This window comes from Lithobates pipiens, unplaced genomic scaffold, assembly GCF_037356315.1.
Source record: "Lithobates pipiens isolate NorthernLeopardFrog02 unplaced genomic scaffold, aLitPip1_a1.2 Scaffold_16, whole genome shotgun sequence".
NCBI lineage: Eukaryota > Metazoa > Chordata > Amphibia > Anura > Ranidae > Lithobates > Lithobates pipiens.
Window position 1 is genome coordinate 330,249,032 of NW_027507748.1, and position 18,476 is coordinate 330,267,507.

At 45.4% G+C, this 18,476-nt stretch overlaps 1 protein-coding gene across 2 annotated transcripts in view; it reads left to right on the forward strand.

Annotated features, from left to right (window-relative positions):
• LOC143982772 (lethal(3)malignant brain tumor-like protein 4) overlaps positions 1 to 18,476 on the forward strand; it is a gene marked incomplete in the record, with an annotated part of 82,144 nt that overhangs the window by 29,708 nt on the left and 33,960 nt on the right. For both annotated transcript variants that reach the window (XM_077481770.1, XM_077481771.1), the window contains 2 exon segments: positions 14,071 to 14,175; positions 15,301 to 15,436. In XM_077481770.1, coding sequence (XP_077337896.1) covers positions 14,071 to 14,175; positions 15,301 to 15,436 — 241 coding nt within the window.

Here is an 18,476-nt window from a genome sequence, read left to right on the forward strand (position 1 = left end):
TGAATCACAATTTGTATGCATCTTCCAAATTTGGCTTTTACAGGGTTGACACCCCATCTGATGAAGGCAATATCAACACGGTTTGGACATATTCATGTCTGATATTGTCTTCAGTTTTCAAAGTTGAACTTTGTAAGTTCCTGAGTTCTGTATGTTATGCTTTGAAACATGCCTGTTTTCTAAAAAAACGGCTAGTTATATTAATGTTACCAAAAATAATGTTATATACACCAAATATGTTGGTTTGTTGTAAAACCCTTTTATAAACGAACATGTGTGAATGTGCTTTGAGTAAAAAGTTTTATTATCAACAACGCGTGGCTTTCTTTTTTCAATGCACAAAAACCAGTATTTGTAGTAAAGTTGTTGTTTTCTGTGACAATGGGTATTATTTACTAAAGGCGAATACACTTTGCACTCCAAGTGCAGTTCCAAGAGTGTATTTGCCTTTAGAAAATAACACCCACAGTGCTTTTTAATTTGCCCCAATCACGCCATTTCCACGACTCCACACATTTCTGTCATGGTGCTGAAAATAAGGAATATTTTTTAACAACAAAAACAAGGTGTGTGTAGCAGACCCAAAACATAATAATATTATCTGAAGAAGACTCGCCTCATCTCGCCCAGAAATTTGGTTTGCACTGTTGAAGAAAAAGGCCTAAAAAAACAAAAACCTAGGAGACACCTAAAACAAACCCAATCAGTAAATGAAAAACAAATATTATTGCAGTTTAAAAGATAAATGTATTAAAAAAATGCCTTTCGGACATTTTCTGGCATGGCCCCCCTACCCACAAAGTACTCAATGGTTTCTGACCTCGTGGGCGCTATGGGGGGGCCAGTCAGGACGGCCTGCTTCAAGTACAGTCAGGTTGGCAAGTTCAGGAAAGTCTGCCTCAGGCCCAACTGAGGCCACATAGTTTGAGTATTTTTTTAAAAATTGTGCAAAATGCAGCAGGAAAGCACTGTATGGTTCAGTTTATATTCTGCCATGTGGATGGGTGTCAAAAATAGATGGAACCGACAGGCCATTATCCCGAAAGCGTTCTCCGCCACTTTTCTGGCCAGCCAGTAATTAAAAACCCTCTGGTCCGGGGTGAGGGTCCTCATTGGGAATGGCTGCATAAGATGGTCCCCCAGTGCAAACGCTTCATCCGCGAGGGTGAGTCCTTCCACATTCTCCTCTGGAGGTGGCAAGCCCAAACTGCCACTCTGGAGATGCCAGTAGAACTTCGTCTGCGCAATCACGTCACCATCCGACATCCGGAAAATTTTTCCCCACGTCCACATACCGGAACTCGTAGGTAGCTGACACCACCGCCAACATCACTATATGATTATACCCCTTGTAATTATTATTTTTTTTTTTTCAAATCTGTTTATTGAATAAATCATAACATACATCAGAAACAGCAGGTACATATTACGTGTTACAAACAAGCCAGTACTAGTTCAGTATAGTGTCTAATAAACCAACAGTAAAAATTATCAAGAAATTCTAGCATAGGTTTTCTCTTTGGTGATACCAAGGCTTCCACATCACACTCCGTGTGCTCTATGACCAAGTCCGGAAAGGTAGTAACCGGAGTGTTTCAGACAGAGTTATATGAAAGCATTGGAAGAATACCCTAACTGTTTACTAATTGGTTACTGTACTTCTGAATTGCGCTATCGTAAGTGTCTGAAATGTTACTTCTAATTTATGATGTCCAGCATCAAAACATAGAGGGACGGAGGGGGGGGGGGGGGGGTGGAAAAGGAAAGGGGAGGATGGGTGTACTTTAGTATGTAAGGAATAGTGCCTATTCCGATCACATCCTGTGATGACCATAGAAGCGTCAATTAGCAACGACCTTCCGATTAATTCGTTAATCAACCATATACCGTTTATAATCATCGGTTGTTTGGAAGTGTTTCCAGCATGCCCAGGTGTTAGTGAACTTAGGTGATGTGTCAAGGATTCGATGCGTGAGTTCTTCCATGTCCATTATTCTGTTTACTCTACGTATCCAATCCTTGATACAGGGGGTCGTAGTTGATTTCCAATACACTGGGATGCACATCCTGGCTGCATTAACTAAGTGTATTATAACCGACTTCCTGTAATGGCGCTGAGACAAGGACGTATGATGAAGTAAGTATTGGGACGGTGTGAAATCTAGTGTGAAAGTCGTTATGGTAGAAATAAATTGGTGGATCGTCTGCCAATATAAACGAAGTGCTGAGCATTCCCACCAGATGTGTAGGAAGGTTCCTTGAGCCTTACCACATCTCCAGCAAGCTGAGGAAACCGAAGGGTAGAAGGAATGCAGGATATCAGGGGTCCTATACCATCGGGAATAGAGCTTAAAACCATTTTCCTGCACTGAAACATTCCTAGAACCTTTGTGAACATTTATTAGTATCCGTTCCCAATCGTCTTGTGTTAGGTCTATGCCCGTGTCTGTCACCCATTTAGTGCGTAGTGATGTCACTGAATCGTTCGTAGTAGGAAAGAAAGCAGTGTAGAGTTCTGAAACCAGATGCCTTTGTGGAGTTGTTTCAGTGCAAAGTTGTTCAAATGGGGTCAGATCCCTGCACCACGTAGTGGCTGGAGACTTCTGTAGTAAAAAATGTCGGATTTGTAAGAAATTAAAGAAAGGTATCTTTCTGTCCGGGAATCTAGTCAGTAGATTTTGGAATGTAATCATTCTACCTTTGTCAAAGAAGGATCTTGCTCGAACGTAATCTCTGGTTATATCGTCAGTAGGGAATGGTGCTTGAAAACCAGGGGTGAAGTCCGAATTGTGCTCTAAGGAGGTGAGCGGGCCAAGCGTGGAGGATATTTTAGTGTTCCGGCAGACTGTTTTCCATATATTAAGTGTGGTGCTAAGCAGAGGGTGATCTGAGATCGTCGTAAGCATTGGGGCTGTGCCTATCCAAGGAAGCAAATGTATCGGTGTTTGTACGAACGCCTCTTCGATCGTCACCCATGCTTTGTGTCGTCTATGTATGTGCCAGTCCACGATTCTGGTCAAGTGACATGCCCACTGATATTTGCGTAAGTCCGGGATTCCCAGACCCCCCCGTAATTTGGGAAGAGTCAGGGTCTCCCATTTGATGCGGGCTTTTTTGTTAGCCCATACGAATTGGGAGCATAGAGTTTGGAACGTTGCGAAAAAAGTGGGGGGAAGCGTGATTGGAATCGTTTGTAGAAGATATAAGAACCGTGGGAGAATGTTCATTTTAAGAATCGCTGCTCTCCCAAACCACGAAATAGTGGGTATTTTCCATTTTAACAAATCAGATCGAACGGAATTTAGTAGTGGTAAATAGTTGCGAGGGTATAGGTCTGTTAGTTTAGTCGGTAATTGAATTCCCAAATAAGTGATAGCGTACTTCTCCCAGCCAAAGGGGAAGTTCGTCTGGCAGTGTGTCAGTACGTCGTCGGGTAGAGTGATGTTAAGGGCCTTTGATTTGTGGAAGTTAATTTGCAGGTTCGCTATTGTCTTAAATTGAGCAAAGTCCTTGAGTGAATTGGGTAGAGTGATAAATGGGTCTGTAAGAAATAAAAGGATAGCGTCCGCGTACGCAGCTATTTTATAAGTCTCGTCCCGAATTCGGATTCCCTTGACATTGATGTTCGTTCGGAGTTTGTGGAGGAAGGGTTCAAGCGATAAAACGAACAGAATCGGGGATAGTGGGCAGCCCTGCCTCGTACCGTTGGACAGGGAGAAGGCGTCCGACAAATGCCCATTAACTTTAATTCTAGCTGTGGGTGAAGAGTACAGTGCCGTAATATATTGTAAGGTACGTTCTTTAAAACCCATTTTCCTCAGGGTGGCCAGCATGTAATCCCAAGCCACTCGGTCGAACGCCTTCTCCGCGTCCAACGATAAAAAGAAGCCCGGACTGTGGGAGGCCGAAAGCCATTTGTGGACATTGATCGCTTTCAGCGTGTTGTCACGCGCTTCACGGCCCGGAACGAAACCTACTTGGTCCAGGGAAATCAGGGAGGGCAGAAAGGGGAGAATACGATTCGCAATGACTTTCGCGTAGAGCTTCATATCTACATTTATCAACGAAATCGGTCTATAGTTAGGGACCAGAGCTTCGTCTTTCCCTGGTTTCGGGATCATAGTAATGTGTGCCTCGTGGAGATCTGCGTGAAGCGCCGGGGCGTCAGGAAGATTATTAAATAGTTCAGTAACGTGCGGTATAAGTAAGTCTGAAAAGGTTTTATAATATACAGTGGGGAAGCCATCGGGGCCGGGGCATTTGCCCGGTTTTAGCTGTTTAAGGGCTGTCAGTATTTCTTCGGTCGAAATTGGCTTCTCCAATTCTGTGGCAAGATCGTCGGATATATTCTCGGGGCAGTTCTCGGCTAGAAAGTCTGTTATCTGTTGCGTTCTGTCGTGTTGTGTGGTAGTCGAGGAATGTCTAGGGAGATTGTAAAGATTCGAGTAGAATTTTTTAAATTGTTCCACTATGCCAGATGGTGAGGAAACCTTTAGACCTTGCGGGTCTAATATGTGATGAATCGTGGACATGGCTTTTCTCATTTGGATTGCCCTTGCTAAAAATTTCCCTGATTTGTTGCCAAATTCGTAAAAATTGCGTTGCATAAGGGTATACTTCTTCCTAATTGGAATGTTAAGTTCCTCCAGGAGATCTAGTCTGGCCTGTTGTAATGCTTGGAGTGTGTTTTCTGCTAGCGTTCGTTTGTGCGACAATTCTAACGAGTGGATGGTCTTTGACAGTTTTTCAAGTCTGGCCTCCCTATCCTTCCGTCTCTTAGCTGCAAGGGAGATCAGCTCTCCCCGAATCACGCATTTATGAGCTGCCCATCTTGTTATGGGATGAATTTCAGTGGAAGCGTTATCCGTAAAGTAGTTCGTTAGACTATTGGAGATAGAACGCACTACTTCCGAATCGCTGAGCAGAGAACCGTCCAACCGCCAAATATAGGGTTTTACTGTTCTGATCGGGAAGGATAGGGTGATCGAGACTGGATTATGGTCAGAGAGCACCATAGGTTCTATGGAGGCTACAAGTAAACAGTCCAAGTCCGCCTGAGAAAGAAAAAAGTAGTCGATCCTCGAATATTTGTTATGAGGGGGTGAATAATAGGTGAAGTCTCTGGCGGTCGGATATAACGTTCGCCACGTATCGTGTAATGTCAGTACGGTCAGTTGGGATTTTATAGCCCGCAGCGCGCTGTATTTCAAGGAGGAGGTACCGTTTGAAGAATCTAAGGTGGGAGTTAAGGCTGCATTGAAGTCACCTCCGACTACCAGAGTGCCCTGATAAAAGGCGGTGAGTTTCAGCGTCGTGGAGTTGAAGAACTGGACATGATGCTGGTTGGGGGCGTAAATGTTGGCTAATGTGATAGTTTTGCAATATAATTCGCCTTTCAGAAAAACAAAGCGTGCTTCCGTATCCAACAACGAGTCTTGTACCTGAAAGGGGCAATTCTTAGATATAAGAATTGAAACTCCCTTCGATTTTGCTGATGGGTTAGTAGCATGAAACACTGTTGGATAAAGGGAAGACCTTAAGTTAGGTATTTTGTCAGATCTAAAATGAGTTTCCTGAAGAAACACTATATCCGCCTTAGTTTTACGTAAAAGTCGAAATAATTGCGATCTTTTTTCCGGCGTGTTAAGGCCTTTCACATTAAGCGAATACAATTTAACCTGAGAGTCAGGGATAAGAGATTGTCGTTTGTGCATGGTGTAAGATCAACCTCGTTACTTAGTGCAAGTGATCGTATAACAGGTCGTACGAATTAAAAGTGTCCTAGAAGAGGGGAGGGAGAGGAGAGGGAGAGGGGAGGGGAAGAGCAAGGAACGTGAGTAAGGATAACGGGAAACAGGGATAAACCCTTAGGCGTTCACTGTGGGGATAGAGGACCAGCCTCACCCTCAAAGCGAAGACGTCCGGGAAATGTGCGGTGAGCGCGCGGACAGTGTCCGGTATAGTACAGGACACCTCCGTACGATCAGCCGCAGTGGGGTTGAACCAAGTCTCTCGGTAAGGGTGGATACGTTAGATTTCAGATGCGACCGCGATCCGGTCCAATAATACAAAAAAACATACAAAGGCTCTATCAAAGGAAGCGGACTGGCGCAACCTCTTCTATGTTCAAACTAAGGCTGTCAATTTTATATAACCTATTTCTCCCGACTAGCTGAGAGGGAGTATCATTTGCTAACAATGCAGGGAGGACAGATCTATTAATTGTGGTCCATTTTCACTACAAAAAGAGTATACAAAGGCATAGAGGTGGACAGGAGGTGAACAGGAGGATCCTATAATATTCATGTACATCAGTCATAGTAACGTCCCGTTAACAGTAATTGACTAATAATTCACTAATACAAAGATCACAGCTTCGGATCTTAGTAAAGGAGAATCGGGACTGTGCATGGAGTGGAGGAAGGAGTTCCTCGAGGTATACGAGAGGTACTGGCACATTACTGCGTAGGCCCGTCTCTTCTCACCGAGCGTGCCACTCGATGGGGTTGATTAGCATGGGGGGACGAGCAGAATCAAGCCATCCACGTCTGCAAACGAATACCCTCAATGGCCCCTAAAAGTGGGGTCAACATCAGCTAAACGTACGGGCGTCTATGCAGTATTAAGATAACTACAAGGAACGTGATAATGTGATCTATAACCCTCCCACCGTAGAACATGCAATATAAACCTTGTAATCAACATAAATATAACCTTTCACGAATATAAGGTAGTGTTCAGCAGTTCAGTTCAACCGAAGGTATTTCAACTGTAATGAGGTATTAAGTCTAACAACATCACATTTCTACCTACCTGTAAAAGTATACAGCCTAAAATGGCTTTACCGTGAACTCGTGGCTAATGAAAAAACTTGCCTACCTATAACTTTAAGCCTATAGGCTACGGGGTCCAAATCCAGAACCGACGTTGGCTAACTTAGGAAAGAGACAGGCCGGCTCCGGACTGTAACAAACTAACTATGCAGTCCATAGCGGTATATAACCGAAGGTTTAAGTCTCCGAAGAAGGGGTATTTCACCCAAAAGAAATGGACTTAGCTGAAGAGTCTCACTCCTGGGGAACGATCCCGATGCTGAGCAGCCTCTCGCCTGGCGCGGCCAGATCGCGGGGAATCCGTCGGACTGCGGTCTGGGCGGGAGTCTCTTCTAGAACGATGGGATCGACTTCTGGATTCCGATCTACGCCGTCGGTGCCTACTGCGCTGAGTATCCATTGGTTCGGCGTGGTCCCTTTCCCTGCTGTGTTGGCTGTAAGTGCGAAAAGCAGCGTACCAATTGGGGACATCAACCAAGGGAATCTCCAAGGCGTCGCAAAAAGAAGGAAGTTCCTCCGGGACTCGTAGCAGGGCCGTGCGGCCCCGATAGGTGGCCGCTAGACCAAACGGGAACTTCCACTTGTATGAAATGCCTTTCGCCCGTAGTACGTCGAGAAGTGGTCGCAGGTCCCTGCGATGTTGTAGGGTAATGCCCGATAAGTCTTGATAGATATGGATCGTATCGCTCCCTAGAGATATTTGGATCCTATTTCTGGCCTTTCGTAATATGTCTTCCTTCAGCCTATAATCCACCAGGCAGCAGACCACGTCCCGTGGGGGGTCTGTATCTCGGCCTCTGGGTCGTAGAGCTCTGTGAATTCTTTCGAAGGCCACCGAGGTACGCGCTGGTCTGTCCAATAGATCGTTGAATAGATCCATAACTGTCGTCTCCAGCTGATCCGCGTCCACCGACTCGGGGAGGCCTCGCACCCGAATATTATGCCTTCTCCCCCTATTGTCCAGATCTTCCTGGTGACGTTGGAGGTCTCTCAATTGCAGTGTGTGAGCGTCTAATTTGTGGGTAACTTTGCGAAGGACCGTTTCGTGGTGTGTCGTGCGGTGCTCCACTTCCACTACTCTGTCTGCAATGGCGCGCAAATCCAGCCGGAGATCCGCTATGGCTGCCGTAAGAGTCTCTTTAATGTCTGTCGCTACCGATCTTAGATCCATGAGACTCGGTTGTTGTTGAAGAGCGTGTAGGGAGACCTCCTGTCCCTGGACAGCTTCACTGAGAAGCGCGGGTGACTGTGTGGAGGCTGGGGCCTGTGATGAAGTGTGGCGGGAAGACGCCATATTGTCTCTCTGTGAGCGGAACAGCTCCGGAAGAGTTTGGCTAATACTGCCGCGCTGTCGCCTCGGGGATCTCGAACGGGAGGCAGATGATGTTCTTGAGGCGGTTCCCATAATCTTCGAGGTATTATAGGGTATGGATAAGCTTCCTTAACGGCTGTAGGACCGGATCGCGGCAGGAGCTCAGCTCTTAAGCGTCCATTCCGTCCCGAGGTTAGGCCACGCCCCCACCCCTTGTAATTATAATAGTAGGACCCCAAGTTGGGGGGTGGGACGATGCGGATGGGTTTCCCATCAATTGCACCTCCACAATTGAGAAAGTCCCAATGGGTGGCAAAGTGGGAGGCCACAGTCTGCCATTCCTGTGGCTTTGAAAGAAAATGTGGTGTCAAACAAGAAAAAAAAAATTGTTGTTTTGCACAACAACATTGCAATCAGATTAGACACATTTTTGTCCAACATAAGTATAAGATTTTTTTAAAAATGCGTATTTAAAGCCAAAAGTAGAAGGTCCCTTATCAGATTCCTCACCCCATCTGATGGCCCATTGCAAAAATTTAGGGGGAGGGGGTGTTTTGGACTGGTAACCCTTTCCACTTCATTGAAAGCTGAATGCATAAATATGTGTGTTACTTTGGCCAGCCCCTCCTTACACTATTGACAGCACACTGGACAGGTAAGAAGTGTCATAATACAAAAAAAATGCACACTGAACAAATGGAAGCACATTTTTACATTCTACTATTGCCTATCAAGATAATAATAGAAAAAAAAAACTTTAAACAGTAGCATTTGAAAGTATTCAGGCAGGCCCTTGCACTACATGCTTTGGTGAATTCATCCATAAATCTGACCACAAAAGAGGTAGATATAGTGTGTATGGGTTGGCAAAGTCTGCAGATAGAGGATTGGTATCAGCTGACTTAGTGGTTGGGGGGAGGGAGGGTTCCAAATGAGTTTGGCCCAAAAACAAAAAACAAACTGGCACTGCATGAATTTAAGGACACACATAACATTTGTACACATTTTAGGGGGTGTTTAGGGGAAAGCACTACTATGGAGCTGACAAAATACATTGCTAAGTGACTAGGCTATAGCTGTATATCAGCCCAGAAGAGCATGCTGGTGAGGTTAGTGAAGGAAAATATGCATGAAGGACAAAAAAGGAAGTTTAAAAGCTTCCAGCATGCATGAGGACAAATGGGCACAGCATATTACAGCATATTACAATCGTGGTAATTAGGGAACGATGAAAGAAATACAATACATTAGCAAACATTAAATACATAGAATGTGATGTTAAAGGAGAAAACTTACCTTTAATATAGTCCTTCTGCAGGACCTGATTTATAGAAGTACAGATTTATATAGCGCCAACAGTTTGCGCAGCGCTTTACAATATGAGGGCAGACAGTACACTTACAATACAAATCAATACAGGAGGGATCAGAGGGCCCTGCTCGTTAGAGTTTGCAATCTAGAAGGGAGGGTCAAGTTGAAACAAAAGGTAATAACTATGGGGGATGAGCTGATGGAGAAAATGAAAATACAGTTGTTAGGTGTGGGTAGGGTAGTCTTCTCTGAAGAGAAGGGTTTTCAGGGATTGTCTAAAAGCTAATAAAGTAGGAGATAGGCGGACAGATTGGGGTAGGGCATTCCATAGGATTGGAGAGGCTTTGGAAAAGTCCTGGAGGCGAGTATGGGAGGAGGTGATGAGGGAGCTAGAGAGCAGGAGGTCTTGAGGAGAGGAACGAAGAGAACGAGTAGGTTGGTATTTAGAGACTAAGCTAGTGATGTAGCTGGGGCAGAGTTGTGGATGGCTTTGTACGTAGTTGTTAGTATTTTGAATTTAATTCTTTGGCTGAGCAGAAGCCAGTGGAGGGATTGACAGAGAGGAGTAGCAGACACAGGGCGATTAATGCTTACAAATACGTTTGCAGTAGCAGCCATGATCTTGTATACCAGGCATCCCTTCTATTGCAATCGGCTCACCTGCAAAAATGTGGTGCCTATGGACGATTTGTCGGCGGTCCTGGAGACCTTTGTTGCCAGGGTGGAAGAGGCGTTTGGGCGCAAGGGGGGTAAACGCCCCCTACCCCCCCTGTCTTTTGGGGGGAGCTCTGATTGAGACTCCGGTCCCGTGGTGACTGGTGGCCCCTGTTCTGACGTGTCAGAGGATGCGGACCAGGACCGTTCAGACAGTGAGAATGACTCTTTGTTCGGGTTAGCACAGGAAAAAGTGCTAGTAGGAGCACTTATAGCTGTGGTGCGGGATACCCTGAAAATACAGGATGCAGCAGGAACCTGCTGAGGTAGCGGTCCCCTTTGGGTCTCGCAAACCGGCCCGCACACCTAAGGTATTTCCGTATTTTACTTATTTTGATCAGTTCATCTACAAGGAATGGGGAAATCCGCAGTGGGCCTTTTCAGTCCCAAGAAAAATGGCGGTGCATTACCCCTTTGAGGAGAGTCTCCTGAAAAAATGGACGTCTCCTCCGGTTGTTGACCCCCCGGTATCCAGGTTAAATAAAGTAACCAGTAGAAGGGACTCCTGCCATCAAGGACCCTGGTGACAGGAGGGCCAAAGCAGTGGCCCGGTCCATGTTTATGGTAGTGGGGTCAGCGTTATGACCTGTGCTGGCGACGGCCTTGGAGTTGCAGACGCTTACTGAATGGGCAAAAATGTTGTACCATGAATTGGAGAAGCAACAGTCTCCTCCGGTCTGCGTAGAGCTGGCAGACCAGTTGGTGCATGGCCTTAAGTATGTCTGTGATGCGACCCTGGATACGGTCCCCCTGCTCTCTAGAGCATCAGTATCAGCAGTGGTGCTACAGTGCTTGATTTGGCTGAAATGCTGGTCTGTGGACCAGGCATCTAAAAAAGCACTGGCGGTTTTGCCCTTCCAAGCTGAGAGGCTTTTTGGAGCTTCGCTGGATGACATTATTAAAAATGTTACCAGTAGGAAGCTTTGTGAAAATGCAAAGGTTCAGGATGGAATCAGTTCGCTCCGTGGTCGCTGCACTCCATCAGGGGGATATCCAGGATGTGTACTTACATGTACCCATATGCCTCAGGCATCAGAGGTTTCTGCGACTTGCAGTTGGAAGAGCACTACCAGTTTGTGGCTCTCTTTTGGCCTGGCGTCAGCACCCTGAGTCTTTACCAAAGTGTTAGGTCCAATTCTGGCGCTGTTAAGGCAACGTGGGATCGCAATTGTGGGTTACCTAGACGACCTCCTTCTGAGAGTAGCTTCCTCCTCAGTATTAAGGGAGGATGTAGCGATCACCATGCAGACTCTCCGGGAGTTTGGTTGGGTGCTGAACCTAAAGAAGTCGGTGTTGGTTCCGACTCAACGCCTGGAGTACCTGGGCTTGCTGTTGGACTCCTCAGAAGCAAGAGTTTTCCTCCTTTCAGACAAGCTGCAGACTCTTCAAGCTGTGGTGAAGTAGTTGATGAACCGCAGGTGGTCGTCGCTGCGCTTCTGCATGTGCATTCTGGGGCTCATGGTAGCCACTTTCGAGGCGGTACCGTACGCTAAATTTCACACTTAAATCTTGCAGATGGAGATTTTGTCAAAATGGAACAAATCTCCATTATCCCTGGATTGTCAAATTTGGGTGAGCCAGTTAGTCAGGGATTCCCTTCTCTGGTGACTGAGGTCTCCGGCCCTTTCGGTCCGGGAGATCGTTCCTTCCTCTCCATTGGTCGGTGATCACAACGGACGCCAGCCTGAGCGGTTGGGGGGCTGGGAGTACAGTCGGCCCAGGGCCTTTGGTCGCGTGAAGAATCCCAACTGCCGATCAATGTGCTCGAGCTTCGGGAGATCAGGCTTTGCCTCTCCACATGGTCAGTGAGGCTACAAGGGCATTTGATCAGGATCCAGTCGGACAACGCCACGGCGGTGGCGTACGTCAACCATGAAAGAGGAAAAAGGAGCTCAGCTGTAGCACAGGAGGTCGCTCACATCCAGTGGGCAAAGCGACACTTGCCGGCCCTGTTGGCCATATACATCCCGGGCATAGAAAACTGGCAGGCAGACTTCCTAAGTCGTCAGATGCTGGACCCAGGGGAATGGTCATTGCATCCGGAGGTATTTAGGCTCCTTTGCCTAAGGTGGGGCACATCAGATGTGGACCTCTTGGCCTCTCGGCTCAATTGGAAGGTGCAGAGGTTTGTGTCCAGGGCAAGAGACCCCTGGGCAGACACGTCAGATGCGTTGGTGGCTCCATGGGGTCATTATCAGCTGATTTATGCCTCCACCCCCCCCCCCACTCAAACTTCTGCCACGTCTGCTGCGCAGAGTGGAGGCCGAGGGGATTCCAGTAATTCTGATTGCCCCAGATTGGCCTTGGCATCATTGGTACGCCGACCTAGTACGACTAGTGGCAGATGTTCCGTGGTGGCTACCGCTGCGAGAGGACCCTCTTTCGCAAGGTCCAATACTTCATCCTGCTTTACCGTCGCTGGTTTTAACGGCATGGCTGTTTAAAACCAGGTGCTAAAGGACCGAGGTCTGTCAGACTCGGTAATTTCCACTATGCTGAGGGCACGGAAGTCTTCTTCTCAGAAGATTTACCATCGTACATGGAAGGCTTACATCTCCATGTGTGAGGAGATGGGGTGGTGTCCACACACTTATTCAGTTTCCAGGATCCTGCTGTTTTTGCAGCGAGGAGTGGATCAGAAACTTGCCTTAAGCACCATCAAGGGACAGATATCAGCCTTGGCTGTCTTTTTCCAACGCTCCTTGGCGACTCACTCATTGGTGAGTACCTTTTGTGCAAGGGTTTTGACGCGTAGTCCCTCCGGTTCGACTACCACTACCTCCGTGGGATCTGAATCTGGTGCTATCGATGCTAGAGAGATTCCCTTGTTGACTCTTTCTCAGAAAGTAGTCTTTCTAGTGGCTATTACATCTGCCAGGAGGGTTTCTGAGTTGGCGACCTTGTCATGCAAGTCTCCCTAACGGGTCATCGACAAGGATAAGGCGGTGCTACTTCCACAGCCCTCTTTCCTTCCAAAGGTGGTTTCAGCATTCCACCTAAATAAGGAGATCATGTTACCATCCTTATGTCCTAAGCCGACACACCCGAAAGAGGTTGCCTTACATTCCCTGGACGTGGTCCGGGCTTTAAGGGTATATCTGTCTGCTATGGCTCCCTTCCAGAAGTCAGACTCTGTTTGTCTCGGTGGCTGGTCCAAAAAAAGGTCTGTCGGTCTTGTCGTCCACCATTTCTCGGTGGATCAGACAGATCGTGGTTCAGGCCTATGCCATAAAGGGGCGGCTGTCCCCTTTTCCTTTAACGGCTCATTCCACCAGAGCAATTGGGACCTCCTGGACTTTCTGACATCAAGTGTCTGTCCCCCAGGTATGTAAGGCGGCGACTTGGTCGTCCGTTCACACTTTCACAAAGTTCTACAAAGTTGACGTAAGCACATCTTCAGATGCTTGCTTTGGCTGCAAGGTTTTGCAGGTGGCTGTGTAAGGTTGCAATTACACTTTCTTTAAGTTACAAGTTTGTTGTAAATGCATCTTTTGATGCACAAGTTGGCCACTGGTTTTGATGGTGGCCCTTTTAAGATGGCGACTCCCTCTGTTGAAGTGTTCCTTTTGTTGTGGATGAAGTTATGTTGCTGTTGGGATTTGTGTACTCACCATAAAATCCTTTTCTCTGAAGTTAATTGACGGATACAGCACCCACTGTGTTTGTACTGCTTTTTGACTAACTGAGCTGCAGGAAGCAGGGTAAGGCGTTATAGCCAGAGGGACCGCCCCCTGGGCAGTGCTGTGCAGTTTTGCTGTTTTTACATTGTTACATGTTCTGCCTAGTCCTCTCCTGAAGGTGGTGTGATAACCCTAAGGTCAAGAATTAAATGAGCTGTGTCCGTTTTTGTTCAGGATATATTTTATGTTTAAAATACTTTTTTATTTTTATTTATTTCAGCATCAGTCTTTCCCTCAGTCACGTAATGGATTTAAAGTGGGATACAAGCTGGAAGGGATAGATCCTGAACATCCATCTTTATACTGCGTCCTAACTTCAGTCGAGGTAAGAGTGTCCACTCTTAACATTTGTAATCATGTATGAGCAGGCTGGTTATACTAAAGTCGATCGCTTGATCAACTTCAGTACAATCGGCTCGTCAAGTTTTTCTCCCGCGACCGCTGTCGTGGCTTTAGTAGCTGGTAGTGATTATTGTATCCTGATAGCTGGGGAACCTCCTACTCAAAATACACTGACTGTGTTAATGAGAGAATCAAACAATTTTCTATCCTGCAACCACAAATTGCTTAATGTATGCCCTGCTTTAAGGTGCCCATACACTAGAGGAAAAATTGTTCAAAATTCCATCATTTGGACAGTTTTCATTTAGTTAAAACTGGCTGTGAGGTTTTTGAGACAAAAAATCTAAGGAAAAGTTTGGAAAACCTTTTCCAAACAGGTGATAAATTGAAAGGTTAATGTATTTGTTGTCCATAAAAAAAAAAGAAACCGTTGGTACTGCACACGTGTGAAAAAAACGTTAACCCGGAAGATAAACATTCGTATTAACGAATGGTCATGTCTAAAATAAAGAGCATAGCAATAGTACACACAAGAAACATACAACCAACATTTTTTATATGCCCATTTTTTTTTTTCTGTGATCGTTCCCTGAAAAAATGTAATTAAGAAAAATAGACCAAAATAATGAAATAATAAAAATGATTTATTGTTCAAAAATCAGTCATTACATGATGGCAATATTGCTTGCTCCCATGACGGTATGTTCTTTTTCGAAAACACTTCCAAACGATTTTTCGTCTGGTGTATGAGACTAGCATTAGACTTGAGATGAGTGATTTGCAGTGAATGAGGTAGCTTATTACTTTTAATAAACAGACTCACACCTGTCCCAGGATCCAGCACTGTGCTTACCTGAGCCCTTTGTTGCACCAGTTTCAGTCCCTGGTGGCGGCATCTTAACTGTGGGAACCCGGCTGTGAGAGCTTGCAGCTTCACAGCCAGGTGCCCACTGCGTATTGTGAATTTTCCCATAGTCTTCTGGGACCTGTGATTAAGGAGGGGGATGGAAAACTAAGCGATTTTTGTGGGAGTGGGCACCTGTCAAAACCAGATAGAAACAATTCGCTTAAAAGATTTTAATGGTTACATATCTTGCTTTTTAAAAAGGTCCAAGGTTATCGAATGCGGCTACATTTTGATGGATATCCAGATTGCTATGATTTTTGGGTTAACGCTGATTCTGTGGATATACACCCAGTAGGATGGTGTGAGAAAACTGGACACAGACTTACCCCCCCTAAAGGTAAGAAAAAAAAATGCAATTTATAACATGTCTTCTGTATTTTATTACTGTAGTTCTAGTTAGTTGAGTCTGAACAGAAATTAAAAATGCATTTATCAGGGGTGGGATGCCTTTAAAGTCTTTACTAGGGGCCAGTGTCAGTCCATTTATAGGATGGGTATGCAGAGAGGGACAGATGGACCTGGAAACAGAGGATGCCACTATGACATTACAGCAGACCTATGGCCAGACTCGTGACCCTTGCAACTATGATGGCCTTTGTGCTTTGCATAGGGATAATCTCCTACTCGGCATGTACTTGACTAGGAAGACTCTTGCAGAGATAGATGCAGAGAATCTTTGAACAAGGAGAGAAGAACGGTAGATTAAGGCCATGGCTGGCAAATAAGTGTTCGCCCTCTGCTAGCATTCCATGTATAGCTGACCCTTCAGGACTATTTTGACAGATCCAATACAGATTAAACATAGTTTTGCTTCTTACTATCGGTCTCTTTAAAGCTCTAAAGTATCATAGAGTGATCTGGAGAAAATCTACTTTGCAGTTCTTATCGCTAGAGCTACATAATTAGCTAGAGAAAAACTTGAAAGAAGTAAAGATTACAGTGGTCTCCTTCCAGTCTGGGAAAACGCCTGGATCGGATGGGCTTCTGTCAGAATTTTTCATGACATATACTGAGGACTTAGCCCCACGCTTCCACGCAATGCTGTAATATTTGTTGGAGGTGTGCTCTCTGCTGGCTTCCGTGTAGGAGGCAATTATGGTTGTGGTGCCCTAAACTGATAAGAACCCAAAACTCTGCTCCTCATATTGTCAAATTTATTTTCCTAATGTGGACTCTAAACTCAGATTCTAGCCTGCAACCTGAAATTTGTTGTTACAGCCTTTGTACATGCTTGCTAATTTGGAATCATGTTGGGTAATGGGTAGGGCTACCAACAATATTTGTGGAATATTCATGCAATTGGGTCTGGCTTCCCTGGATGCTGAAAAAACATTTGACTCCTTAGAGTGGACATACCTCTGGGCGGTCCTATGGAAATTTGGATTTGGGCCTCAATTTATCTTGTGGGTGAAGCTTCTGTATTCCGCTCCAACAGCATGATTGTGGAAGATAGATACTATATCTGAACTGTTCCCTCTCCGATTTGGTACAAGGCAAGGGTGTCCCCTTTCCCTGGGTCCGTTTGCAACTAGTGTTGGAACCCCTCTGCGGAGGGTGTTACTGTTGACCCACTAGAGGACAAACTCTCCTTATATGCAGAGGAAACCCTCTTGTATCTGACGTCTGTAGTGATGCATCTTCCTCTCTCCATCAGGCCCCTTAATATTATAGAAGAATTTGGTTCCTACCCTGGGGTTAAAATTAGCTGGGATAAATCTGTTCTATTCCCTCTATATACTTCCTGCCTCAAGATTGATATGGGCACTCCTCTTTGTTGGTTGGATGAATTCACCTATATCCTATCCTTGGCTGTTAACCACTCTCCCAGGCTAATTCTGACCCTTCTCACTTATATTTAAAAAATCTACATTTTCTTTGCTAGAATATTACTTGGAACCCCCAAACAGTGGTTATTGTCTACCTATTACTCAAACAACTTAGCTCAAGATGTAACTATTATGGTGATCTCTTCCCAGTGGGTAGAATTAATCTCCTCCAAAATGATTTTCCCAAAATTTCTTTATTTTTTCACGAATACTTCTGTGCCTATCACAAAACATTTCTTTATTAAGATTTATGGCATTACACTTTTCCTTCATTTGGGCTGGGAGGGTCCCTCGCTTGAGGAAGATAACGTTTCAGCTACCACCTTCTCACAGTCAGGTGGTGGTTTTCTCAGTCCAAGGATAATCCAGTGATGACAGTTAACGCAGCTATAATGGGTTCTTATGCTACTTTTAGTAATCTGGTGTTCTTGAGCCTTCAATCCAATGTCAAAATCAAGTACATGATGGGCACAACATTTTGAGGCTGCACTAGTGCCAGAGCAAATTATCACACCCTGTCCATTTACACACCGCATACTCCTCTGTAGGGGTAGCCCCTCCTTCCTTTACAGTTTGCTGGATCCCCACCTGTGGGCAGTTAAAGGGGTCACCACCTTGAAACATATGGTGGGATGGGATGCTACTGAAAATAATGAACCAAATGTTTTTCTGGTACCTGCAGCTGTGTCATTCGGTGGCAAATTGATTCCCTTGGACCCTCTGGAGAAATTGCTCACCTCCTAAAGTGATAGGGAAACTATTGTCCACTATGTATCTGCATCTATCTCTAGCTTATGCCACCAAATTAGTGTACCTACCAGAAACCGATGACTTGCCTAATCTTTATTGAGGATTATTGGAAGGACTATGTGGGAACCTACATTACTTACATGATCTTCGCTACAGACAGATTTAGTCAACTTAAATTTCTTAATTGGTCTTATTACACTTCATAACATCTAGCCAGTATCTTCTATCTTCCTGACCTCTGCCCCCCCCCCCCCCCCCGTGCATGTTGTGGTGCCTCTGTGTGTAGTTTTCTCCATGTGGTGTGTACCTTTCCCTCTCTGCGAACCTTCTAGGAGTCTGTTGTGCAGGTCCTTAGACTGGCCATAGACAGTTCAAATCTCGTCTGGTTCGGCAGAAACCATGTGTGGGCAGGCTGAATTTACCAAGTTGATTGATCAACTTGGGTACAACTAGCCTGCCGGATTTACTTGCAATTAGTGTTAGCGGCTGCTATAGCCACTAGCAATAATCGCTGTCTTCTCCTAGCGGAGATGGCTTCCATGGTTGCAGGAAAGAACTTTGCACTGTCTATGGCCTGCTTTAGTGAAGTGTGTGACTTACAACTGGGACTATACCCCAGGATGTTAGTGCCAGGAAAGATTGATTTGGAGTTGAATTGAGGGAAATCTTGCTTCAGCTGGCCACTCTTCCTACCCCAACTGCCTCGAAGCACACCATTAACAGAGTCCTCCTCCTGTACAAATTGATTTATAAAAGTAGGACTTACCCAAGAAAATTAAGCAAAATTTTCTTCAGCCCAGA